The 17,360-nt window shown below is 37.5% G+C and overlaps 1 protein-coding gene and 1 long non-coding RNA gene across 3 annotated transcripts; both read left to right on the forward strand.

The window, feature by feature from the left end:
- Positions 1–2,876: 2,876 nt before the first annotated feature.
- LOC136280460 (uncharacterized) lies at positions 2,877–4,827 on the forward strand. The gene is made up of 3 exons (XR_010717237.1): positions 2,877–2,939; positions 4,062–4,107; positions 4,515–4,827. It is a non-coding gene; the product is annotated as an uncharacterized lncRNA (long non-coding RNA).
- Positions 4,828–11,336: 6,509 nt separating this feature from the next.
- LOC131782642 (TNF receptor-associated factor 2-like) lies at positions 11,337–16,188 on the forward strand. Of its 2 annotated transcripts, none has more exons than XM_066164741.1 (8): positions 11,337–11,434; positions 12,236–12,400; positions 12,680–12,725; positions 13,651–13,755; positions 13,921–14,085; positions 14,469–14,546; positions 14,807–14,896; positions 15,120–16,188. In XM_066164741.1, the coding sequence occupies exons 2-8, from the start codon at positions 12,249–12,251 to the stop codon at positions 16,167–16,169; spliced, it is 1,686 nt and encodes a 561-aa protein (XP_066020838.1). In that variant the 5' UTR covers positions 11,337–11,434; positions 12,236–12,248; the 3' UTR covers positions 16,170–16,188. The 2 variants fall into 2 exon arrangements, with proteins under 2 accessions (XP_066020838.1, XP_066020839.1); XM_066164742.1 differs by having other exon boundaries at positions 11,347–11,434; positions 12,182–12,400.
- The last annotated feature ends 1,172 nt before the right edge of the window (positions 16,189–17,360 follow it).

The following is a 17,360-nucleotide window of genomic DNA, read 5'->3' on the forward strand; positions in this document are numbered from 1 at the left end:
GTATCACTTAATTCACAGTTCAAATTTAGATGATATTTTATGCTAATTAATGTTAGTTTGAAAGCATTCAATGAGGTTGTTTCCTTTTTCTTGGAGAGGAAACATGCATTTCAGGAAAGCTTATTTACTGCTGTTTCAAGTGAGGTATAGCGTACTTCCCTTGTTTAAATACTTGGTGAGGAATAAATTTTTCAATAATCTGGGTCAATTTTTTATGGTTTTGGGGTACAGTTTGGAAAAAAATTCTAATTAATTCCATATCTGTTCTTTTTCAGCCGGGGTGTCTGAATGTCTTGCCCATAAGATAAGGAATATTTTATCTAAGAAATGTTTCCTTTTAACTCCAATCCATTCAGGCTCAGGCTGTTTCAAAGTCAAAAGTTATACAATAATTTATGCAAATTGTATGCCATTTTCTTAGCATGATTTAAAATCCATGGATTTTTGGAGGCTAAGTATATTTTTTCTGAAAAGCTAATTTTGTCCTCTTTCAAATGAGATATAGCACTAATCACTAGTGTAAATACTGTTGACAAAAAAAATAAAAGAAAAAAGGTTACCATCATTTGTCATTTTTTTCAGTCGACTATAAAGAGTTATTAATGCCGAAGCGTAGTTAATAATAAGTTTTTCATTGAAGTGGTATTTTTGTTGTATTACGTGCAGTGCTTTTCATCAAACTTGTAAGTAAATATGCTGATTGTTCGTGAGCCTTCTAATTGAGAAAGAGATGTTCAAACAATTACCAAACCAATTCAAAAGCAAATATAATTACATAAAATTATATTTGCCACTTCAAGGTATGTGAAGCGTGTTTTGAAATTGCTATCATATCAATATCCTTATGTAAACTGCCACGAAAGAGTTGCCCTCTTCATATTTATCTTGTTTACTATGGACGTCTAATAACTTGGGATTTCTTTGTAAATTGGCAATCTTAAATCCCGTAAAAAAAAATTGTTTTTTTTTTTTCGCAAAAGTATCAACATATTTTTTTCAAACAGTGACTCATTGATGAAACACGTCATCGCAAAAGAACTTGACCCGAATGCGACTCTTACAAGGTTTTCAAGGGGTTCACTGAATAGTTCCTCGACGTACTTCAAATTTATGAGGTACTTCGGATATATCACGAAAATTGAAAAACACAGATTCCTAAACGCAGAAATGTTTCCTGTGATCTGCTGGTGTCATTTGTCGCCTTAGTCATCCGCAACAATTAAAAGACCGTGTGATCATGTGAAGTACTGTCTTAAAACCGTTGATTATTTAAATTAAATGTATTCAATTGTGTTACAAGATAGAGCCTTGATAATAAATTGAGATACTCATTTTGCGCGATGTATTTCAGCCAATAACTTCGGTATGATAATTATCTTAAAGGTTGATGATAATCATCCCACTAATGTCTTTGTCTTAAAATACTCAGAATTCTCTGACTTTGGTTGAAGACCTGGAAGTCCTTCATAGTGACTTACGGACTACCTCAAATATTTTGCTGACTTATCATGTTCATGCAATCACTTGTCCATTGTCAAATTTGCATAGAAGAACACGCATTGCTTGAGCTTCTTGCTAATGGCGATGACACGCCTGCAGCAAAGTTTCACTGATGCGCGCTTGCAACGAAACGGCTCTGGGCAATAACTTATACTGAACTTTCGTTGGGCTGTGGAAAAAAGAGGTGCAGGTTTGTTTACTGCTAGCGCCTCCTATAGAAATAATTCATACATGCTGCTTCTAACTCACTGCAAATGAAGTGCTCTCACCTGTTGCAAACCGCTCATCGTTTTCTTCTGGTTCTTTCTCTTTCCTTTGCATCGGTGCAACGGTCTTCGCTGCACCGCGAGAATTGCGCAAAATTACAATAAGCAAGACAACAACCGCTGTTAGCAATGACAGAATGATCGCCAGAATAATGTTTACGCTGATGAATTCCATCGACTTGCTCTTGTATATGCAATCTACAATTCCTTTCCTTGTTCACGTCGAGCGGCTCGAGTGCCGGAAGCTGATATCTATTGTGCGAGAGTGTTGATGTCTGGTTGATCTTATAATTGCTCGGTACCTTGAGTCTCTGGGTCGATGCACGAGCGGTCAGTCAGTATTTCACGCGTTTATCTCTGATAGGATGACACCTAAGTTTTCTTTATTTTGCTTTGTTTTTTTGAGCAAGCACCTACCATTATGTTATATATTATTTAGCTTGAATCACTATAGGAACGAAAACCTCATTGACGTCAAGAGAAAGAATCCTCTTGAGTGTTTTACTGAGGGGTCATGTTTTTTTTTTTTTTAACAGCATCGGGTAAATATCAGTCGAATAATGAAAATAATGAATGATTTGTTGAAACTTGTGTAGGTCTAAGCATTTTCTGAACGTCAGTCACGGTGTCGGAAACTGAAACTCATGTCCCTAAAGGAAATGATGTCCCTAAAGCAAATGATCTGAAACGAGACCATAAATTGTATGGTTCTTTGATAAAACTGCCTAGCATTTAAAATGGACCTATATTGCACAGATCATGCGACACCAATTTTCTCTTTTAACAATTATTCCCCTAGCTTATGATGCACATAGCGCAGAAATTTGGGTTCTAATGATACAAATCAAAAATAAGATATGATAAATGGCTCTATTGTAGTTGGTGCTTAACGGTAGCGCCAAATTACTAAGCTGAACATGTGAGCATGAGCTCAAAAACTATTTCCGCATTACGAGTTCAAGGTTCATTCATAATTTTGATAGTTTTGCTTAGATGGAACAAATGTTGTGTTTTGATTGGCTGGAATTAGATGAGGTTATTTTGCCCGCTCGGAGCAAAATCTCTGTTGTCATCGTTTGCTTATATAGTTAAGACATCCGTTGTTCACCAGGTCAGTCATGACTGGACATTGGCCTTCAGCCTCAATATTTTCTCATCTCCCTCTTCCCGAAGGTAAGATCAGAAGTTAAATAAAAGAGAAGAAATTGATAAACAGGCCGTTCTCCAACGGCCCGTTTAAAGCGTGTTTAATCTCCAAGTACACCTAATGAATCACATGTACCACTCGTGCATTTGCACTGGTTGCTATTTTGCGATTTATTGTTTGAGTATTTATGTGAACGTTCTCAAATTAAATTGCACGAGTCGTGGGAGGGTGAAGGGTATAAACTCTGTTAGACTTCACGCGTGACCATGTGAACATTGGTACACGAGTCATTCACGCGATCATACGAGTTGGCCATCAACGTTATCACATGAACTTGTTACCACAATTCATAGCCCTGATAGCAGACGAAAACTCGCCTCTTGTGTTGATCCGACTTCACCACTGAAATTTCCCGACTGACTGTGTAAATATGGCTTACGAACTTACTGTTGTGATATTGACAGCAGTAGCCTGTTTCATTCTGAAAGATAATTCTGTGTTGGCTCAATCGGAATGTACCTTGGTTGAAAACACCTCCGACAAGTGCCGCAGTGCCAATTATATCAAAATCCTGGTTACTTATAAACTATTATGTAAGTTGGTGTATGTGGAAGGACCGTGACGACAAGTGCTGGAAAATCTGTCTTCATGAAACTAACTGTTCTCGAAGCGTTCATGATCTTGGTATTTTTTCGTTCACTTATTGATTAGTCGCAATAGTTAAGGCTCGCATAAAAGGTCCAATTTGGTTGTTGATGTGCAATATATATTCCGACTTCACTAGTCACAGTAGTTATAGATTATTCTGTAAATCAAGTCGTGGGCTTTTAAGTCGTCGGTTTGTTTTAATGATATATTTGTGGGGCTTAAGAATTATCATTTATCATTATATGGTTATTTGTTTCCTGAGTGTTAAAAAAAAAGAAAATATGTAATCATTTAAACTGTTAGTGATTTTCTCTTTCTTGACTCCTTAGCCAGACCTTAGACTGAGAAAATAATCAATTTAACCATATGTTTGCTTATATAAAAGTCAATGTATCTTAGCCGTTATGTGATTCAATAAACATGTCACTCAAATAAACGGTTTCTTTCAGGGATACAAGTAATTTTCCTTTGACTAAATAATCCTATGTCACAATTTTCAGATTCTTTTGTTGTTCTCCAAAGGCAAAGGAACACCCTCGAAAGGAGGTGAAAAAAAAATCGGCTCCAGCTGAGTTTTCTATAAGTATACCCTTGATAACTTTACTCATTATACTAAAATCATCTTATTACGAGCAAGACTTCAGTTACTTGGGGACTCCATGACTCATCTTGTTAGGAGCGGAATTAAAAGAATGGTCTTCCTGTTTTGCAAGTGCAATGATCTGCAAATCCTGAACGTCAAAGGGTTGCAGAAAAAAAAAGATATAATGGTTGATTTTTGATTAGTTGAACAAAAGTCGGTTAAAGCTAAGTTTTCTAAAAGAATGTCTTAGATAACTTGATTCATTATATGTGGAAATCAACTTAATACGAGGAAGACCTCAGTTGCTTGAGGACTCCACCAGTCATCTGATTAGGAGCGGAATTAAAAGAATGGTCTTCCTGTTTTGCAGGTGCAATGATCTGTGAATACTGAACTTCAAGGGGTTGCAGAAAAAAGAGAAGAAATTGTGGTAAACTCTTTCCATTTTCCCATTAGCAGGAAGAACGTGAGATGAAGTCCAATTTTACATTACAGAATTATGGTTGGCTGCACGGTTTCCGTCACCTGAAATGCGATTTGTAAAGAAGACACATTCTTTCGCGTTTTCAAAACCCTCCTCGTGATCACAGTTCTATGGTTGGAGTGTTGTCTGCCTCTCAAGTCCTTACTTATGCAAATGCATTTTATTCCTCGGTGGTAAAAGTTGCGCAAGGTTGGAGTCACTACTTTCATCCGACGAAAACTAGCACGAGGAGTGACTCCGCTATTAATAGTGGTTTTGGCTTGGACGTTAAAAGAATTCAAGGAATTCGAATTTCTTTTCGATAAAAGTATCTTGAAAAGCAGGGGCTTGTGCTCTCAGAGATCTATCAATTTTTTTCGGATCTAGGCTTTGACTAATATGAGAGAGAATATGTTGTCCATGTTGCATCTTTGATTAGTTACCGATCGAAAAGCGGGGTGTATTATCAAGATTTTTCTACGTTATGGCATGAAAAGAGCTGAAGGCTAATTCGGAGAAGAATGGCATTGACGTTTTACATCTACCTGATGTTCAGGAAAAATGGTATAATAAATCAATTTTCAGATATCAGTTACTGTGAAACTCAGAAAGTTAAATACACCAGAAATATTCATAGAAGGTTTTTGAGGTTTTTTTTTTGTTTGAAAAGCAATGTCAATTAGATTTCAGAAAACTGAAGCGCGAACAGCAGCGATAATTAATTGTGCTAAACGTCAATTTGACTGACCAATGTATAATTGACCTTTCAGAGTCAAATCAAAGTGTTCACGGTTGCCTGAGTGGTACACAATAGTTTATAAGTTGTAATTTCTCCTTGAAAGAATACAGAATTTTAAGAAATGTACTTTTTAAAATGTATTGCCAGCTCTGAGACAGTCGGTGCAGATCACGATGATTACAGACTCTTTGATCTTATATACGCCGGCACCTTTTCAAAATAGGCCACTGATATTTGCTTTTTAACCAATATTTTCTCCTTTGCTTCTTTGATGGTACAAACAAAATGATGCTTCTCCTTCAGCTTTTTTCATTATGATTTTTTTAAACTTTCATTCGCGTTTTTTTTTAATTTCCCTTTAAAAAAGTTAACCAACGAAGTATGGCAATGTTGTATCACAACTCTTACCAATAGATATTACTTCACTTACACAGTATGTATATTAATAGATGAGCTTTCAGTCACCAAATAATTCAGGAAATTAAACAAACTAATGTACATGCACCGCGACCGAAGCAGAAATGTTTTTGTTGTGTTTACAAGTTGTTTCTGTCTTTTGAAAAGTAATACCATGATATTTGGTATAAATAATGGACAACGCTAATTTTCACTATCAGCGAAATTATGTCAACTTCCTGCAACAATTCTGTCAGAAGAAATCATTTCAAACTCAGTGGCTCGAATCTCTATCCAACTGCATCCAAAATATAAGTACCATTATTTTTGCAAGTAACATCTCTTCGTCATGTTTGTGTGTTTAGCCGAACAAACTCAGGTGTGGTCTCAAAAAGGATCTTTTCCCTTTCTAGTCTCAGGTTGTTGGCTCAGCCAGTCGTCAGTATGCAGGGAAGGCTAAGTCTGCTTCCTCTCCGTCTCCGTACAGCTAGGTGTAAACAAAACACAAACGTTCAAATATATAAATGGTAAAGACTGCGTTAGCAGGTGCTTTTCAGTTTACATTACGGTTTTTTTCTAAGGCTGATTTTCAAGTTTGTCCCCAGTCTTTCTCTCTCTTTCCGCTTCCGAGAGGAAGGAAGACACTCGGGACGTCTTAGATAAGTTGCTAAAAAACGACCCATATTAAGGGGAATGAGACAGGGTAAGCAAAGCTCAATACTGCCGTAGGGAATCAGCTGAAAGACTTAGGGGGGGATCACACAGTTTTCAGGGGGAGAGGAGGGGGAACAGTCGTCGCTGACAGAGTATAAAGAGGAGTCTATAGAAATTGAGGGCAAAAGAAGGAGGGGGGGGGGAAGGATTCACAGGAGCATTTTAGAGCCTTATGGAGATCAGGTAAATCTTAAATCAAAAGCTTGACCAAAATCTTTCGAAACCCCCCCACTCCCCACCGTAAACAAGTAAAGAAATGTATAACATATAAAGCATATCCTATTTAACCCTTCACAAAGAACGAAAAGCAAAAGATAAGAAGGGAAGCCCTTTATCATTTCTGGGACAAGTTTGCTAATAAACAACTCCTGTCGTGCATTCTTTGACAAATCTCTCGACTATGACGTCAATTCGGCATCAGTATGGCGTCAATTCACTTTGAAGCAATGCGGCGCAGACTAAACATTACCATAATCTTATTTAACACGGATTCCGCGTATTAAAGCGACTTGTTAGCTTCTGCATTGTTCAAAAAACCTTCAACGAAGAGAAGCACAGATGTGGGATGTTCTGTTCATTATCTGGATGCGAACAGCGGCGGCGAATTCCTGATTTTTATGCAAAAAAACAAACAAACAAAAACAAAAAAACATCAAATTAAATAATCAAACAGCAAAGCAGAAAATCGAAAATCAACTTGGTTTCAGCCGTACAAGGGCCGACTAACGGCCAAACAATAAGCTAATGTGGCCGGCGCAGTATATTTTCCCTTAAAAAGGAGTTAATGGCTATTCTTGACTAAAGTTCTATCATGTGTAATGATTGAAAAGGATAGCAAAACGTGTTCACCATATTAATGCCGAAGCGTAGTTAATAATACGCTTTTAATTGATGTTTTATTTTTGTTGTATTATGTGCAGTGCTTTTCATCAAACTTATAAGTAAATATTCAGATTGTTCGTGAGCCTTCTAACTGAGAAAGAGATGTTGAAACATTTACCAAACCAATTCAAAAGCAAATATAATTACATAAAATTATATTTTATTATGTGAAGCGTGATTTGAAATATCGTATCTACATCCTTATGTAAACTGTCACGAAAGAGTTGCCCTCTTCATATTTATCTTGTTTACTATGGACGTCTAATAACTTTGGACTTCTTTGTAGATTGGCAATCTTCCATCCCAATAAAAAAAAAGAAATAATTGGGTTTTTTTTCTCAAAAGTATCAACATAATTTTTTTTCAAACAGTGACTCATTGATGAAACACGCCATTGAAAAAGAACTTGACCCGAATGCGACACTTAAAAGGTTTTCAAGGAGTTCACTGAATAATTCCTCGACGAAATTTCCTAGGTACTTCAGATATATCACGAAAATTGAAAAACACAGATTCCTATACGCAAAACTGTTTCCTGTGATCTGCTGGTGTCATCAATCGCCTTAAGGCCTGTTTAAACGGTTTCAACATTTGCTTCAACATGCATTCTACACTTTGTTGAACCAAATGGTCGGTGCGTTTGAACAGGTCGTCCAACATTGTTGAAAACGTAAAAAAATGTTGAAAGCTTGTTGAAAGCGTGTTGAATCAAGTTTAAATCGGTTTAAACTTTCATTCAACATCGATTCAACTTTTCCTTTGTTCCCGAAAATGTTGAATGGCCCGTTTAAACGGTTTCAACATTTGCCCAACATCCGGTCAGCTTCTGTTGAACGAATGTTGGTCAAATGTTGAAACCATTTAAACGGACCTTTAATCGTTCGCATCAATTAAAAGACCGCGTGATTATGTGAAATACTGTCTTCAACCGTTGATTATTTAAATTAAATGTATTGAGTTACAAGATAGAGCCCTGATATAAATCGAAACAGGGATGTATTTCAGCCAATAACTTCGGTACGATAATAACCTTCAAGGGTGATGAATATCATCCCACAAATATCTTTCTCCTCGTATACTCAGAATTCTCTGACTTTGTATGAAGACCAGGAAGACCCTTCATAGTGACTTACGGACTACTTCAACAAATATTTTGCTGACTTATCATGTTCATGCAATCACTTGTCCATCACCAAATTTGCATAGACTACACATTGCTTGAATTTCTTGCCAGTGACGATGACATGCCTGCAGCAAAGTTTCAATAATGCACTCCCCGGGGCAATAACTGTAATGTTGAGGCCGAAAACAAAGATCTGTGAAATACAGGTATACTGAAATTTTCGTAGGGGCAGAGGAAATAGAGCTGCGAGTTTGCTTACTGCCAGTGCCCTCTGTGGAAATAATTCACATATGCTACTTCTAACTCACTGCATATGAACTGCTCTCACCTGTTGCAAACCGCTCATCGTTTTCTTCTGGTTCTTTCTCTTTCCTTTGCATCGGTGCAACGGTCTTCTTTGCAGCGCGAGAATTGCACAAAATTACAATAAGCAAGACAACAACCACAGTTAGCAATGAAGGAACGATAGCCTGGGTAATGTTTACGCTAGTGAGTTCCATCGACCTGCTCTTGTTTATATGCAATTGACAATTCCTTTCCTTGTTCACAAGTTCTGTCGGGCGGACTTGAGTGCCGGAAGTTGTATGTCTATCGTACAATAGTGTTGATGTCTGGTTAATCTTGTTTTTGCGAGGTAGCCTGAGTCTTTGTGTCGATATACAAGTAGTCAGTCAGTATTTCACGTGTTTATCTACCGGTAGGTTGACACACAAGTTTTCTTTCGTATTCTTTGTTGTATCAAATAACTTTAAGCCTAGCTTGAATCACTATTGGAACGAATATCGCATTGACGTCAAAGAGAGCGAACTCGCGTGGGTATTTGAATGAGAGGTCCTCTTTCTTCTGGAAACAGCAGGAGAAAAAGTAGATGTTTGTGGAAACTTGTTTATGTCTAAGCATTTTCTGGACGTACAAAATTATGTTGCTTACTGTAAAGCAAATGTTCTGGTGAAAGGCCATCATTTTGTATGGTTCTTGGATAAAACTACCGAGCATTTGATATGGAACCACTACTGCACAGATCACGCGACACCAATTTCCTCTTTTTAAAATTATTCCCTTAGCTGATAATGTATGCACATTACTGGGATCCAAGGTTCATTCCTTATTTCAATGGTTTGGCCAATAGAAAACAAATGTTGTGTTATGATTGGCTGGCTTTAGATGGGGTTATCGTGCTCGCTCGAGCGAAGTCACGCATCTTTTCCGTATATAGTGAAGACATCCTTTGTTCACCGGGTCAGTCATTGGCACATCACGTGCGACTATGTGAACATTATTCTCGAAACCAAACCGCTGAATTCAAATGGAGCGGCTCCCACATCCGAGTTAACCAAGCAACTCGTCCGCAAAACGTATAAAATCTATCGAGAAACGGTAATTATCCGTCGTTCAGCCGGTTTCAGTTGCTCAGGTGTTTCTCTCTGGCCGTAGTGGAGCATTCTATTCCGAAAAAAAAAGCTAACAATTAATCGGAGGGTTTTGTAGAAGTATTCTTGGTAAACCTTAAAACTTATAATTACACTTCACTAGGACATATCATTTTTGTGTGTATGGTGGCGTTCAGAAATGATGTAAACACATCTATCGACATCTCATCAGTCAAAAGAGATATAACCTCAACGTACCTAGCAAACCTTATAATATTTGAAAAATAAAAACTAAGCAATAGAGTCACCTCCTTTCTAGAGTGTATGCAAATGATTGTAATTTTTCTTGCTATATTTTCGCTTTTTGACCCCGCTGGTAATATCCGTGGTGGTTTACCATTTTACAATTTCATTTTCCGACCTCGGGTAGTTTTGGAAGTTTGGTTTGTAAACAAAAATGTTGTTCAGTTGTGTTTTTCTTCGGATAAAAATAGGACTGGAAATGAAACTGGTGACCGAGAAAAAAAAACCCCAGTGTGCAGGAAACGGAATATACCACGTCAGCGTTTGTCTTAATAGCCTTTGAATTTAACCTTTAATAACCTTTGAATTAATATCAAGTGCTCCAAAAATCCTGTTTGAAATCACAAGGAAAACTAAGCAATAGATTCACCTCCTTTCTAGAATGTATGCGAATTATTGTAATTTTTCTTGCTATATTTTCGCTTTTTGACCCCGCTGATAATATCCGTGGTGGTTTACCATTTTACAATTATAAAAATAGGACTGAAAATGAAACTGGTGACCGAGAAAAAAAACCCCAGTGTGCAGGAAACGGAATATACCCCCTCAGCGTTTGTCTTAATAGCCTTTGAATTTAACCTTTAATAACCTTTGAATTAATATCAAGCGCTCTAAAAATCCTGTTTGAAATCACAAGGAAATGCAATCAATCTTCCACGGGGCGGTTTCTTAAGATACCCATAACGTCAATTAATCGAAAATAATACCGGAAGGGAAACGGTAACTACGCAGAATACTAAGTGGAAGAAATGGACATTCGCGGTAGCTGCATTTAATGAATCGAACAGATGTAGGCATGTCTAAATAATGGACAAAACTGTATCATGACTGTCTACTAAACCTTGCTAGAGAAAGGGAACCTGATCAATTTGTTTTTCTCATGTTGTTATTTAATCGGTTTCCATTTATAAGGAAGTTCCCTTCAGCCGAGGAGGGGTTTTTCCCTTTCCAAATTTTGGCAGGTAATGCGTAAACTTTAATTCTATTGTCATGAGAGGTAAACCATGTAATACCATCTAGCAAAAGCTGAAATAAAATAAAAAGAAAACATTCCTTTAAATGACAAAAATAAAAGATTCATGATTGGCTTTACTTATTTGTGATAATTCCCAACACAAGTATAATCTTTGTGGACTTTAGTGTTTTGACGAGGGGAACCCCCTTCAAGCCATTGTGTAAACAATATTATGTAATCAACCTTATAAAAAGGCTGTCTTGAAGCCGTTCCTTAGTGAGTCGTTAGTGACTTTGTACAGGGACTTGGTTTAACAGGACTTAGCGTTGCTTCACAGTACAATTGGTAAGTTACGTTTAAATAAGTGTAGTTTCAAGCGATACTGTTAACCGATTTGACTATTTTAGTTATTAGTGACAACACCAAAGTATTGTGTTATGGATATTCAAAATGTGCCATTTGATTTCATTCCAAGTTCCCTTACTTCAACTCTGAAAATACGCTAAATTCTGGCCTTTGTCTTAAATCTGTTTTTCTTCGAGCTTCCCGCCTATCTACGGGCAGTTACTCTAGAAAGTACAGACAAAAATTGGCTAAGACTTAATATTCGTACTTTGCACGTTTTCGTGCTATTTACTATCGTTGAGATTCAGCTGCTATAACGTACAGAGAGCTAAATTAATTTAACCTTTTACGTTCACTCACGCTTACATTGAATACAAACAGTCCTTCAAGACTTCCAACGTGACAACTTGAAACAGACAAGAATCATTAAATATTCCGAATTAGTAAGCGTGAAGAGGCAGGTAACAAAACAAAGATGTAGATTACAAACACTTGTCTGTCACACAAAACTGCGTGACTTATAAACGTGTCACGATGCTGAACAGAGACATGAATTTTCGGGAACAGTTTTTAATGTATATGATATCTACTTAAATCTTCCCTTGGTCTATGGTTGTGCGAATATATTGATTCTAATTCTATTGAATTAGCTTTAGCTTTTCTTCTTCAACGAGCGCTGTAAAATTCTGCCGGTGTTCGGGGTATTATTTGAAAAATAATTAATATCAACGTTTTAATTTTTCCAAGGATATTGACAAGAGGACACAAAATTCTGAACTCAATTCGACATTTGTTCCACAGTTATCCATCGATCATGCCTGGTTACACATGTGATTGTATTTGCGAGGATGGCAAGTCTATTGATGCTAAATACCTCTGCCCCTACTGTGAAAAGGTACTGAGGGATCCATTTCAGACGAGCTGCGGTCATCGCTATTGCAAGACATGTGTGGAGCCACTGTTGAGGTATAAATATATGAAAAGATTGTTTATGAATTGGCTAAATATTTTTTCCTTTCCTTGATCCCCAGAATAGATTTCTTTGTATAAATGCTGTTATGACTGTATCGCTCTATTGTGCTTATTAAAATGCTCAGATAGATCCCATTAGCGGAAATTTTAGGGCTTGTAGTGAAGTTTGCCCATAGCACGGTCATGGAAAAATGCAGCGTTTAATGGGTCTAGCATCAAGAAATCAGATTTTATGTCAATATGATATTCATTACAAGCAAATCTTGTCTTTAGGTCGCCATTTCCAAAGTGTGTAGTGGATGGCGAAGAGATCGGAGAGGTGAGACAAACTCGAAACAAACAGCATTCCTGTCGAAAAACTTAGACAACTGCTTATTGCAGAGGATACCGATTCTACCAAACCCTTCTTTTGTACAGTTCTAACAAAATGAAGTTCGTTTAAGCTCCGCTGTCTAATCGGGGGGCTGTGTTCTTAAACTTACTTAAAAACGGTAGGTGAAGTAACGATCTTCGCAAGTAACCTGCAATTAAAGCAATCGAGAAAAGGAACCATGAAATAGAAATTCAGTTTTCGACTGGATTCGAACCTGTGCTAGTTTGGCGCAATAGATTACAGTTAATATAAACTCTTGTCAGGCGCTACTACCAACTGAGTTACAAACCCACACGGAATTCAGGCCAGGAAGGAAGTGATCTTGAACTTATAGGTGAACTAGGTTCACTCTCGCTGTCTCTATCTTTCAGATAGAGAGGTGACCAGGAGTGGTTAGCTCGCCGGGCTCCACAATGAACGGTCCATCGAGGTTTGACCTAAGATGCTGACAAAGAAATTTTGCTTAACAGGCAAGAGCTCCCGTATTTGTTGATCATTTCCATTATTCTCATGACCTAAATGTTTGATTCAGCTGTGATACTGTAATGAGGAATTAGATGCAATAGTCACTCTTAGAGGTTAAAGGGTTGAAGAGTACCTGAAAGTTAAACTGTCAGGTAAACTTGACGAATTGATTGAGGGGAGCTCCCAGCTGTGAATTGGAGAACGGAAGGAGTACGTATAATATTCCTTATCGTTGCGTCTTACTGAAACCGAGATAAGCCGTGGTGGACTAGGCCACTTGGCTCACAAGTCGACCCCACCTTTTGAAACCAAAGGTGCATCTTTCTAAGAAATCAGAATAGCAATCTCAATTATAATGTTTACATATATAAAATAATCTAAAATGAATTTCATCTCCCACCATCAGACATTTGAAGACAAGTTTGCGCAGCGTGAAATCCTGTCGTTACCAGTCCAGTGTGCAAATCACTGCGACAGCTGCGACTGGAGTGGGGAACTGGGGCAGTTGGAGGTATGTTAGCATCAATTCCAACATATCTTATGGAGCTTATGGAGCTAGCTAGAAAGATACAGAAAGAAAAGTTGTCGTGATTTTGCATCGTCAGTCAGCATCCGGCTTAGACGTCGAGAAGCTCATAATGCACACTAAGTTCTAACTCGTGACTATTCATTTTAGAAACATGAGGCCCAGTGCCCCTATGCCAGGGTCCCATGTGTGCATTCCAGTTGCGGAACTCTTGTTCGGAGAGATGACTTACCTCGGCACCTTATGGAGGATTGTATCTTCAGAGAGCAGCAGTGTGGGTATTGCTCCATAAAGACTACAGCTGATAAGTTTGAGGTATGGTCGGTCTTTTATGATTATTTGATAAATTTCTATGCACTTCGCTATTTTCTTGTTAGAACTATAGGAAATTGTAAAATATAGCATTCAAGGTGTCATGACTTCCTCAAACAAATCACTGCAGATTGAATGGCCAAAAAAACAAAAACAAAAAAAACAAAAACGATTCTTTCCTGGTAAATAAGATCTCAAGTTTATGAAAGTTAGTTCTGAATTTGATATGCAAACATGTAAGGATTTAATTCTGATTGGTGAGATGCACGGAGCATCCAGCTAATGCTACCACATGTCGCATAACAAGTATTTAGAATGATTAGCATTTCTAGCACAGCAGTAGTCGATTTCAAACTCAGATTTACATTCTTAATTGTAAACTGTAGGAACATCTTGAAAAGGAGTGCCTAGAATACCCTGTGGATTGTTTGCAGTGTAAAACTGAAAAAATTCCACGAAAGCAGGTAAAGTTATCAGTCAATCCTTCTGTAACTTTTGTTGTGTACACAAAGGCGTAACTTGTTATCATTTACTACATCTCAATTAGATTTCCGATCAGGTTTTTTACAGAACCGGTAAATATCGCATTCTTGTCTCTGAATACCCACAGGCAGCCTGTTTAAAAATTTGATATCCACAGTAGTGTTCATAAGTAAGAAGTTCAAAAAGAGAAAATCTTTGATAGATTACCATAAACAGAATTGTTGTTCCGTTTTGATTACAGCTTTCGAGTCACCTTGATCCTGTTAATGGAGACTGCGAAGCTGTTAAAGCCCCGTGTCCTTTTCATAAAGTGGGATGCAAACAGAAAGGGGTGAGTATTAAGAGAGAGAGAGAGAGAGAGAGAGAGAGAGAGAGAGAGAGTGATTGGTGAAGTTCTTAAGAAAAAGTCGGTCACAATTCTAGATGCGACTCTAACGTTGATCAGCCTTTCTCAAAAACGAGCTAAAATCATTTGTATCAGAAAGTGTGTGTACATTTTAAAAATATTAACTATACACCTAGACCTAACGGGGAGTTGGTGTGTCTATTTGCAGGAAATGAAAAGGAAAGAACGTAGAAAACACCAGGATAAACAAGTATCTGATCATTTGACACTCCTTTTTCTGTTTGTGGACCAATTGTCTAACTTGTTTCATTCCAAACTTGGCGATATTGACGCCGGAGTCATTTCTAAAATGGATTCAATCCTTAAAACTTTACAAAACAAGGTAGATGTCATAATCGGTGAAAATTCTAACCTAACATCAATGGTTCAAGGACATGGCACTCGCTTAAGTAATCTTGAACAAAATATCAAGCGTTATTTAATGGATGACGTGGTAGCCGACAGTGCTCCTTTAAATTCATCAGCGCATCGCTCTTCGCAAGCTGAAATTGTGAATATTCTACAAAAGCTGGACAATCAGGATGCTAAGGCAGCCAATCATGAAGTTCTTTTGGTTGAATTTAACTCGGAAATTCAAAATAGGAATAGAGAAATAAAAAGACTGGAGGCTCAGCTTAAAACTGCTAACGATGAGATAAGAAAACTTCAACGACGGACGGAGTATCTAGAACATACTCTAGGTGCTAGAAACATTGCTATAGCTGAGCTAGAAGATTACGTTAGGCAAGAGCAATTCTCAAGCTACAATGGTGTGCTTTTATGGAAAATTACTGACTTCACCCGAAAACGAAATGAGGCGAGATCCGGCCAACACGTATCTACTTATAGTCCCTGTTTCTATACTAGTCGTCACGGTTATAAGATGTGCGCGCGCATCTATCTAAACGGTGATGGTATCGGAAAGGGAACACATTTTTCAATATTCTTTGTTGTTATGCGCGGTGAGTATGACGCAATACTCCGCTGGCCATTTAGACAAAAGGTCAGCTTTATGTTATTAGATCAGGATAACGTAGAACACGTAGTTGACGCCTTCAGACCTGATCCGAGTAGCTCCTCATTCCAGAGACCAAAAAGGGATATGAACATAGCCAGTGGGTGCCCGACCTTCTGTGCTATGACACAGTTAAACAACCACGCTTATGTAAAGGACGACACCATATTTATCAAAGTTATTGTTGATACTGGGGACTTATAACCTTTAAACAAAGCTGCAATGTTTTTCCTGCATAATTTTGTTGATCTGAATTTATAATGCATCATATGATAATATTCGAGTGTGTAGCGTTTACGGCGACCAAAAAGTCTAGGGTCTCAAGTCTCAAGGGGCGCCGCTCCGAACGCGGTTAAAGAGGTGTTAGGGACTAATTTACAGATCAATATGACGAACCAAAGTTGACTGTTTGCACGAATTTTTACTCTTGAAAGGCAATCAACCACGAACCACAATCAACGACGAAAAATCACGAGCAATTGCACAATCAATCAAGCTATCGATCTGGCTGAAACAACAATGCAACGAAGCTCTATCAATATAATGAAATGTCGCGGAATGCATAATCAAAGAATCGCGTGTAAAGAATTGGGCCTAAACGTCGATAAAGAGATTAAAAATGACAAAGAGCAAATGAAACAGTACAATGTACAAAAGTTTGGATACAAATTACAAGAATTTTAGGTGGCTGGATAACAGCCCATTGTTCTTATCTAGATGGCGGGCGTTCACTTGCATTTGGTACAATTTTGGCTTTTAAATCTTAAATCAATCGCGAAAAACTACAATACAACGGAATATCTGTTCGTATATTATCGCCCAACACTGAAAGGTAGACTAGAAAAAAAACAAAGTTACAAAAGTAATCACATATCGGTCCTGCTTGTGCCAAAGGTTGAGAAATCGAGAAAGAGCGAAAGTTTGTCAAAACAACTCAAGAACTTAAGAGGAACTGATTAAAGGGACGCTAAACTAATCTTTTATATGCGCGTGGTGACGCCGAAAGGTCCGATTACAAAACCAATAGAAATGCAGAAAAAACAGGTAAGCATTGTAACTATGTACGTATCTAAGATCATTCTGAAATTAGTTAACTAATCAATAATCAATTATGAAAATGAGCCTTCTGGCTAGTATCCGTAACAGAGTGCTACTGGCCCTAACGGGTTATTGAAATTAATGTAAGCTAAATGTGTTTAATGTATAAGCAAGATATTGTAATCTGTTTACATTCTCTTGCTTTGAGTGATAACCACTTCTTTTCCAACCGACGTTTGTTAATTTAAAAAAAATAGTATCTTTTGTTATTATATTTGAAAAGACAAACCTGCTTATAATCATACTGAAAAATTTATCGCACCAGAATCATTTTCAATAATAAGCTGTTTTTGAATT

Source organism: Pocillopora verrucosa, chromosome 4 (assembly GCF_036669915.1).
Source record: "Pocillopora verrucosa isolate sample1 chromosome 4, ASM3666991v2, whole genome shotgun sequence".
NCBI classification, from domain to species: Eukaryota; Metazoa; Cnidaria; class Anthozoa; order Scleractinia; family Pocilloporidae; genus Pocillopora; species Pocillopora verrucosa.